General features: G+C 46.8%; 1 protein-coding gene across 1 annotated transcript in view; it reads left to right on the top strand.

The window, feature by feature from the left end:
* LOC311326554 (ribosomal protein S6 kinase alpha-6) overlaps window positions 1-10,000 on the top strand; it is a 40,059-nt gene that overhangs the window by 480 nt on the left and 29,579 nt on the right. Inside the window, exons 2-6 of the mRNA XM_084459462.1 lie at window positions 3,014-3,073; window positions 3,224-3,340; window positions 3,642-3,723; window positions 3,858-3,938; window positions 8,312-8,391. Coding sequence (XP_084315588.1) covers window positions 3,014-3,073; window positions 3,224-3,340; window positions 3,642-3,723; window positions 3,858-3,938; window positions 8,312-8,391 — 420 coding nt within the window. The remainder of the gene's footprint in view (window positions 1-3,013; window positions 3,074-3,223; window positions 3,341-3,641; window positions 3,724-3,857; window positions 3,939-8,311; window positions 8,392-10,000) is intronic.

The following is a 10,000-nucleotide window of genomic DNA, read 5'->3' as shown; positions in this document are numbered from 1 at the left end:
TGCTAAGCTAGTGCTAAGCTAAGCTAGTGCTAAGCTAGTGCTAAGCTAAGCTAGTGCTAAGCTAGTGCTAAGCTAGCGGGGCTGTATTCTGTGGCTCACTTAGCAAAGGTTTCATCCAACTTTATGTTTCTTGAGAGGCAGCCGTCGATGGTCTGTATGTGTTTCACTTTGTAAACATGAGCTGCGATCTTATGCTGATGAGATGATTTAAAAACCGTATTCATGGTGATGGACGGGCTAGCGGATGTCAACAACTCATCTATCTGTTAGCATGCTAGCGAGCTAATGCTCGTAGTGCGAGCTGCGTGGGCTGACAGATAGTTGCCCTCTTTAATAAAGTAGTTTGTGATTTGAGAGAGTGTTTGCTGGGTCCCAAGTCGACACGATAGCATTCGCTAACTTTACACTTGAATATACCTGTGTCCAAAACCCAGTTAGGATAGCTTGCTAACGTGATCTAGCAGGGAGCTGTACCACGTCCACACAGACCTGGGACCTGCTGGTATGGGTGGACAGCAGGGTTGATCGTGTATACATGGTCAGCTAGCTCTAAACAATAACCAGCAGTTAGAGTTGAGCATTGAGCCAACCACGTACAGTTTGGGGTGAAATATCTGGACCTGCAGTTAATTATACGTGTTTATTTTGGGACCAGCTATAGCTACTTAAGAACATCTGTTTTTTGTTTTTCTGTTACTGTCTTCCTTTCTAGATACTGTCAAAGTTATAACTGCTCGTATACTTTTGCTATGTTTGGGTCCTGCTAAAAGGATGTTATTAGCTAGTAATTACATTCTGATTCGTATTCCTTAGGTCCATCTATGAATGAGAGGCAGACTACTGCTTGTGTGGTTCCTCACTGTGCAAGGACCAGTTGAGTTTTATTCTGCACACTCTGCCCACCTGACATGTAAACATGTTTTTATCGACAAAGAGTTTCAACAGTGATTCTTATATTGGCCCTAATCTAGTGATATTCCACTCAAAATGTGTCCCATATGTCTGAAAGGGTAATATGGCATGATTCAATGGAATGTGTCGTGTGTGTGTTGAGTGGAAGAGTGTGTGCAGAGAGACAAGGCCCCCTCTTCTGGCTCCACCCACTCAGTAGCCTTGCGTAGAGATATGAGTCATCCCTCTCCTCCTGGTGGAATTACACACACACGCACACACACGCACACACACACGCATACACATACACACATTGGCACAGACTGAGATGTGGTGTAGCTGTCCTTCAGTGTCGAGTGGAGAATACGCAATTAAACAGCATACTGCAGGCTATTGATCTCTAGATATGCCTTTCTTTGTCTGTGCCATATCTCTAAAGGCACCAGTATCAGATCTTCAGCCGGAAGACAAATATATAGGCCTAGTGTGTATTCAGGGTGTACGTGTGTGTCATCAGCCTACACAGTGTTCATAACTGTTTCATAAGTACCGGATCACAAATACGTTTTTGCTGCCTTCCCGTCATGTAGAGCGCGGCGTCGTGTCAGGCTGTCCAATCACATTTAGCCTCAGACGTTCAGGCTGCGGATTAAGCTGAAATGGTCATAATAATGACAGCCAGGCTTTTACAGGAAGCCAGTCGGACAGCTGGACAGGGTTAGTGGGTGGGGGGGGGGGGGTGGAGAGAGAGGAGGCGGAGCCTGAGTCAGACGATGAGTGGATGTGGAGGAGGAGGAGGAGGTGAGAGGGAGAGGAAGAGGAGGAGGTGAGAGTGAGTGGAGGAGGTGAGAGTGAGAGTGAGTGGAGGAGGAGGAGGAGGTGAGGAGGAGGAGGAGGAGAGAGTAGTATCCTAGGTGATGCATATGGCTAGAGAGAGCAGTTTGCCGTTGCCACGGCGATGAAGTCTAGGCTGTTGTTACATTGCTAAGATGATGGTAGTTGTAGTTCAGCTGCACACACTGACTGTAGTCTGCTGTATTGTGTGGAGTTATTCTACCAACAAAGGGTGTGTGATGGCTTATGGCTACCCGTAGCTATCTTATAAATTGTGAAGTGAATTTTAGTATTTATTTTAGTATTTATTAAGCCAATAGGCTAAATAAATACTAAAATTCACTGGAAGGAGAAATGAGCGTTCGGCTATTCTTCACAATTTGAATGGTATGTTGCCCTAGCCCTAGCACCTCACATTGGGTGTGCGTTCTCTTAGCCTTTTTACCCATAGCTATATGGCATGACTGGAACTAGCTAAATATCATCAGAATCAAATTCACCAGGTAGTTTACCGCCTAGGAATAAGCTTTGGTTAATGGTTCATAACACTGATGGAGCCCACATTAGACAGGGTGCAAGGACAGGATAGTGCAAATGAGCAGTGCAAAGTACAAATACAATATACAAAATGGTGTGTGATGAGTGTAATGTGTGTGCCGTTGTAATATGTGTGTGTGATGCGAGCCCATGTAGCTGAGCTGTGTGTTTAGATGCTAGCTGATGCTAGTTGTGTGTAGATGCTAGCTGATGCTAGTTGTGTGTAGATGCTAGCTGATGCTAGTTGTGTGTAGATGCTAGCTGATGAGCTGTGTGTGTTTAGATGTTAGATGATGAGCTGTGTGTTTAGATGTTAGATGATGAGCTGTGTGTGTAGATGCTAGCTGATGCTAGCTGTGTGTGTTTATGCTAGCTGATGCTAGCTGTGTGTGTTTATGCTAGCTGATGAGCTGTGTGTGTAGATGCTAGCTGATGCTAGTTGTGTGTAGATGCTAGCTGATGCTAGCTGTGTGTAGATGCTAGCTGATGCTAGCTGTGTGTAGATGCTAGCTGATGCTAGCTGTGTCTGTAGATGTTAGCTGATGAGCTGTGTGTTTAGATGCTAGCTGATGCTAGCTGTGTCTGTAGATGCTAGCTGATGCTAGCTGTGTCTGTAGATGCTAGCTGATGCTAGCTGTGTCTGTAGATGCTAGCTGATGCTAGTTGTGTGTGGATGCTAGCTGATGCTAGCTGTGTGTGTTTATGCTAGCTAGCGGATGCTGATGCCGGTCGTGTTGTGTTCTGCTTCCAGGTCAACGGGCACCAGATCATGGACGAGCCCATGGAGGAGGGAGAGTCTTTCACACACTGTGTGAGTAATGTTGATGGTTGTGTGTGTGTGCGTGTGTGTGTGTGTGTCTGTGTGTGTGTGTGTGTGTGCGTGTGTGTGTGCGTGTGTGCGCGTGTGTGCGCGCGCGAGTGTGTTTTCTTCCAGTTAAATCTGAACTGTGTGTGTGTCTAGGACGAGGGCGATTATAAGGAGATTCCCATCACCCACCATGTGAAGGAGGGCTGTGAGAAAGCTGACCCGGCTCAGTTCGAGCTTCTCAAGGTCTTGGGACAGGGTTCCTTCGGCAAGGTGAGCCACGCGCCACACGACCTCAGGACCTCATCCAATATGAATGAAGGAGCCTAGGACTGTATTACTGCACTCTCAGTCCCTCTCTCACACTGTATGTCTCTCTCTCTCTGTCTTCCTCCCTGCCTCTATCTGACCTCTTCCTTCTCTCTCTCTCTCTCTCTCTCTCTCTCTCTCTCTCTCTCTCTCTCTCTCTCTCTCTCTGCCTCTGTTTCTCTCTTTATTTGCCACTCCATGTCTCTCCTTCCCTCGCACCCTCCCTCCCTTCCTCCCTTCCTCCCTCCCTCCCTCCCACACTCAGGTGTTTCTGGTCAGGAAGCTCATTGGTCCAGATGCTGGTCAGTTATATGCAATGAAAGTTCTGAAGAAGGCATCCTTGAAAGGTAACATATTTATAATCATTTTTGGTTGGACAATCTCCCTCTGCACACGGACTGGGGTTGTGTGTTGTCGTCCTGTCTCCCTCTCATTCTCTCTCTCTCTCTCTTTTTCTCCCTCTCTCCTGTCTTCTCTCCAGTCAGGGACAGAGTCCGTACTAAGATGGAACGGGACATTTTAGTGGAGGTCAACCATCCTTTCATAGTGAAGCTGCACTACGGTGAGTCTCTTTAGCGTGTGTGTGTGCGCCCTGGTTTGTGTGTGTGTGTGTGTGTGTGTGTAAGCATGTGTGTGTGTAAGCGGGCGCGTGTGTGTCTGTGTGTTTGTGTTGCGGGAAAATGTGGTCATGAAACACCGGATCATTCCATTCGGGCTCTATGGGGGTGCTGAATGTGGTCATAAAACACAGGATCATTCCATTTGGGCTCTATGGGGGTGCTGAATGTGGTCATAAAACACCGGATCATTCCATTTGGGCTCTATGGGGGTGCTGAATGTGGTCATAAAACACAGGATCATTCCATTTGGGCTCTATGGGGGTGCTGAATGTGGTCATAAAACACAGGATCATTCCATTCGGGCTCTATGGGGGTGCTGAATGTCTGCTTTTACAAAGCATTGGGTGGTTTCTCCCAGTGAATCATGATTTCCTATTTTTGTATAAATACCAGCCTATTAATAACTGTTAAGAAAAAATCAAAATAGCTCTTGTGCTTTTTATAGATCTCTTTAGTGTGGGGGGGCAGCCCTATAGGCTTGATGCAAATTAGCCATGTGGGAATTCACTCAAAAAGAAGGACAGATCACTAGTCTTGGTTAAACATATGGAACAAATTAGAGTTCATTAGGCCTGCTTGCAAACTTTGGAATCACTTCTTCGAAAAAGTATTTTTTAAGGTAAAAAAAATATTCTAGCTATACCATGGCCTGGGTTAATAGTCTTTTCTGATTGGCCAGCAGACGTGCGTTAAAACCGTGTATACGCACAAGTAGTTTGGCTGAAGTTTAATTACCGATCTAAATTAATACGCCGGCTTTGACAGCAACCCAAATGAGCTCATCCCATAGCCTGCTGTACCATTGCTAGCTAGCCATGAACGAAGTGTTGGATACTGCAGATTTGCTGTGCAACGCATCCATTGTCCAGTTATCAAATCTATTTGCCAACAAACTCTTTATGATAGCCAGACACCTCCCTGTCCCCAAATCAAAAACAGTTTTTTCACTTTGTGTTATAACGTGGTGGTACACGTTAGTGGTGTGTTATAACGTGGTGGTGCACGTTAGTGGGGTAGTAGCCAGATATGAGTTTGTAACGTCAGTCTGAGAGTTGCAGTAAAAGAAGCCGGACGTATGGAAAACGGTCTCCGCCTCGTTTATTCATTTACAGTATATACGGCATCCAAATATATCACAGTGTGAAGAGGCAATTGCTGGATTCTAATACCCTGTTGCTTCACATAATGATATGACACCTCCCGTCCTCGCAAATCAACTCACAATGAACGTAAGATACGACTGACAGTGATAAACCACGACATGAAAACAATACTTTTGGAGTTGAGGACAAGCTGGCTATCATACATAGTTTGTTGGCAACTAGGTTTGACAGCTGGACGATTTATATGTTGCACAGCAAATATGCAGTAGCCTACACTTCGCTCATTGCTATCTAGCAATATCAGGTACTACAGTCATAGATATATGGGTACAGTAGGCTATGGAATTAGCTAGTTTGGGTTGCTAGGCTCATTGTTTGGTTGCTAGGTCGTATCCAGGGTTGAGAGACATTGCTGAAAGAAAAGGTAACGGACACTTTCCATTTCACTTACGGTTCCAAACCCATGTTAACTATTGGATGTCATCGCTGTTGCTCCAAGAAATATGATATTCAATTTGTAATTCCATAGCAACGTGATTTAGCAGTGAGGGACTATAATGACACTCAGCAATGAGCAATACATAAATAACATTTCTTTATATTTTAATGTAGAAAATGCGAGTACATGGCACATATTTATTTGTCTTTGGCATGTGGGGCCATGGTATAAGCGGGATAATGAACTCATAGGTGTGCGTTAAACGCTTTTAAGGCACTTCGCGGAGTTCTTCGCCTCCACGTCGTGCCTTAAAACCGTTTAACGCACACCTATGAGTTGAGTTGATTATCCCTTACATGTTTGCTGTGACTGAATTGTGCTAGACCTGCCTGCTGTGCGGTGTGAGTGTGCGGTGTGAGTGTGCGGTGTGAGTGTGCGGTGTGAGTGTGCGGTGTGAGTGTGCGGTGTGAGTGTGCGGTGTGAGTGTGCGGTGTGTGTGCGGTGTGAGTGCGGTGTGAGTGTGAGTGTGAGTGTGAGTGTGTGTGTGAGTGTGCGGTGTGAGTGTGCGGTGTGAGTGTGCGGTGTGAGTGCGGTGTGAGTGTGAGTGTGAGTGTGTGTGTGAGTGTGTGTGTGAGTGTGCGGTGTGAGTGTGCGGTGTGAGTGCGGTGTGAGTGTGAGTGTGCGGTGTGAGTGTGCGGTGTGAGTGTGAGTGTGCGGTGTGAGTGTGCGGTGTGAGTGTGCGGTGTGAGTGTGCGGTGTGAGTGTGCGGGGTGAGTGTGCGGGGTGGGTGTGAGTGTGCGGTGTGAGTGTGCGGTGTGAGTGTGAGTGTGCGGTGTGAGTGTGCGTGTGAGTGTGCGGTGTGAGTGTGCGGTGTGAGTGCGGTGTGACTGTGCGGTGTGTGTGTGTGTGTGAGTGTGCGGGGTGAGTGTGCGGTGTGAGTGTGCGGTGTGAGTGTGCGGTGTGAGTGTGCGGTGTGAGTGTGAGTGTGCGGTGTGAGTGTGCGGTGTGTGTGTGTGTGTGAGTGTGGGGTCTGTGTGTGCGGTGTGAGTGTGCGGTGTGAGTGTGCGGTGTGTGTGCGGTGTGTGTGCGCGGTGTGTGTGTGCGGTGTGTGTGTGCGGTGTGAGGGTGCGGTGTGAGTGTGCGGTGTGAGTGTGTGTGTGTGTGTGAGTGTGTGGTGTGAGGGTGCGGTGTGAGTGTGTGTGTGTGTGCGGTGTGAGTGTGCGGTGTGAGTGTGCGGTGTGAGTGTGCGGTGTGTGTGTGTGAGTGTGCGGTGTGAGTGTGCGGTGTGTGTGTGCGGTGTGTGTGTGAGTGTGCGGTATGAGTGTGTGTGAGTGTGTGAGTGTGCGGTGTGAGTGTGCGGCGTGAGTGTGTGAGTGTGAGTGTGCGGTGTGAGTGTGCGGTGTGAGTGTGTGTGTGTGAGTGTGCGTGTGTGAGTGTCTGTGGTGTGAGTGTGCAGTATGTGCGGTGTGAGTGTACGGTGTGAGTGTGCGGTGTGTGAGTGTGAGTGTGCGGTGTGAGTGTGCGGTGTGAGTGTGCGGTGTGAGTGTGCGGTGTGAGTGTGTGTGTGTGAGTGTGTGTGTGTGAGTGTCTGCGGTGTGAGTGTGCAGTGTGTGCGGTGTGAGTGTGCGGTGTGAGTGTGCGGTGTGAGTGTGCGGTGTGAGTGTGCGGTGTGAGTGTGCGGTGTGAGTGTGTGAGTGTGCGGTGTGAGTGTGTGAGTGTGCGGTGTGAGTGTGTGAGTGTGTGAGTGTGTGAGTGTGTGAGTGTGCGGTGTGAGTGTGCGGTGTGAGTGTGCGGTGTGAGTGTGCATGTGAGTGTGCATGTGAGTGTGCGGTGTGAGTGTGCGGTGTGAGTGTGTGAGTGTGCGGTGTGAGTGTGCGTGTGAGTGTACGGTGTGTCAGGCGAGTGTGCGGTGTGAGTGTGTGAGTGTGCGGTGTGAGTGTGCGGTGTGAGTGTGTGTGTGTGAGTGTGCGGTGTGAGTGTGCGGTGTGAGTGTGCGGTGTGAGTGTGTGTGTGTGAGTGTGTGGTGTGAGTGTGTGCGCGTGTGTCAGGCGAGTGTGCTGTTTGGATTCAGGCATGTTGTTGCGAGGTTGCAGGCTGTTGTGTCTGTGGCCTTATTCTTAATGATATTAGCCTTGACGTTCAGGTTCTTTATGATGTGTGTGTATAGTGTGTATAGTGTGTATAGTGTGTATAGTGTGTATAGTGTGTATAGTGTGTATAGCCTAGTTGATTGCCTTGGCTTGCATCCATGAAAGTAGGCTACTGCGTATTTATTGAGAATTCAATTGCCCTGAGATTCTCACAGGCTATTTCACACACTTCTCTGCACTTCCCGTTGACAACACAGTTTTATCCTATCTAATCTGATTTAAGGCATGTGTGTGTTATTTAAACCTATAGGCCTATATTTTCGTTATGGTAATTTTTTATACAGGTAGATCTATGCAAATAGAAAACATGATTCGACGATCAATCGACGATAGGCAAGACATTCTTAGTCAGGGACAGCTCTAGTAAGCGTGTGTGTGTGTGTGTGTGTGTGTGTGTGTGTGTGTGTGTGTGTGTGTGTGTGTGTGTGTATATAAGCGTGTGTGTGTGTGTGTAAGCACGTGTGTGTGTGTGTGTGTGTGTGTGTGTGTGTGTGTGTGTGTGTATATAAGCGTGTGTGTGTGTGTGTGTGTGTGTGTGTGTGTGTGTATATAAGCGTGTGTGTGTGTGTGTGTGTGTGTGTGTGTGTGTGTGTGTGTGTGGTAACTCTCCTCTCCTCTTCCAGCCTTTCAGACTGAAGGGAAGCTCTATCTAATACTGGACTTTCTCAGGGGGGGGGACGTTTTCACTCGCTTATCCAAAGAGGTAAGCTCCCTTTTTACCCAATTACACCCCATTACACCATTCCTATACCATTACTATACCACAATGCACCTTCAACTACAGTTTTAGCACTGGAATACCTGGTCTGGCATTTACACTTGTATATTGTAAATGTATCAGTATTAGCCAATAGCTAGCAGGCGAGTTTCCAGCTGTAGTCCCTGACACATCAGTACAATATCAGTATATTCATAATCTACACACTCCCATCAGTACAATATCAGTATATTCATAATATACACACCCCATCAGTACAATATCAGTATATTCATAATCTACACACTCCCATCAGTACAATATCAGTATATTCATAATCTACACACTCACATCAGTACAATATCAGTATATTCATAATAAAGCACTTCCATATCTCCAAAAATATTCAGTTGTATTTCTCTTTCTCTCTGTCATTTTGAATGCTAGTGACATAAATAATGTTAAAGAATGACAAACTCTTCTCACTCATGATGCACGGTTCTCCTCAGGCGTTAGAGACCAGTGAGGCAGCTGTGCTCCTGCTGTTCTGAATGTGTTACAGTACCTGCATCCTGTTCACTATATCCTAAAGCCCAATTTATGCTTCGCCGAGCTTTTAAAACCGTCGCTTGACACTTTTGACGTCATGAGCGACACTTTTTTGTGAAAAAAAGTGTTGCCGAGGGCTGTCGCGCACCAACAGATCTTTCTAATGTCGCTGACTCCGTCACAAATTGTGGCTCAAGTGTGATTGGATGGCTGGATAGGAGGCTCGTGCGTTGCCATGGATATGCTTGTTCCGCAGCCTTGTTTTAGTTTTGTCTGTCATTTGACGTTTGGCTGTCATGGAAGGAGCAGAGGAACGTCTCTCCCAGCTTGTGAGGAGATATCCCATCTATACAATTCATCCCTGCCCCTTCACAGAGATACCCCAGTACTGCACCGGTACAGACATTGTTCCTGATCAGAATGAAAACAAACCACAATGAAAACCGCTCTCTGAATAACCTCTTTACCTCAGATTAAACTCTTTCCCTCAGAAAGCCGCTTCTCTCAGAATGACCACAAACGTGCAACAAAATGACAAGCGCACGGCTGATTATTGCCATAGAGACGACGCGAAGTGTCGCCCGAAGCATAAATGCTACATGTCGAGCGACACTTATTTTTTTTGTTGAGTGACATTTGTCGAGCGATGCTTTTCAAGAAGCATAAATTGGGCTTAATCCTTCTCTGTCTGTGCCTCCCGATGTTTATCTTCAGCCCGCTAGCCAGGTGTGACCTTCCGGAAAGCTCTGCAGCACTTATGTTACATCCTCTTTCCATCACTTAAAGGACTAGTTTGGTATTTAGCATCATAAACCCTGTTATAAGGTTATACAACGGTCCATATCAAAATGTTGATGAAATGTGCACTCTTGAGATATTAATGCTCATTGCTTATGTCACAGCTAAGTACACAATGGATCTCTATGGGCATGTAGAATATCCTTCAAAAGACACCATATACTCTGGTTTTCAAAGACGGGAAACTCACCGAGCTCACTGCACAAGACCACTAGTGACCAACAGAAAACTGCCAACTATCCAAAACAATTCAGAAGTAGACCTATTT

This window comes from Borostomias antarcticus, assembly GCF_949987555.1.
Source record: "Borostomias antarcticus genome assembly, chromosome: 28".
NCBI lineage: Eukaryota > Metazoa > Chordata > Actinopteri > Stomiiformes > Stomiidae > Borostomias > Borostomias antarcticus.
This window is presented reverse-complemented; position numbering and strand designations above follow the sequence as displayed.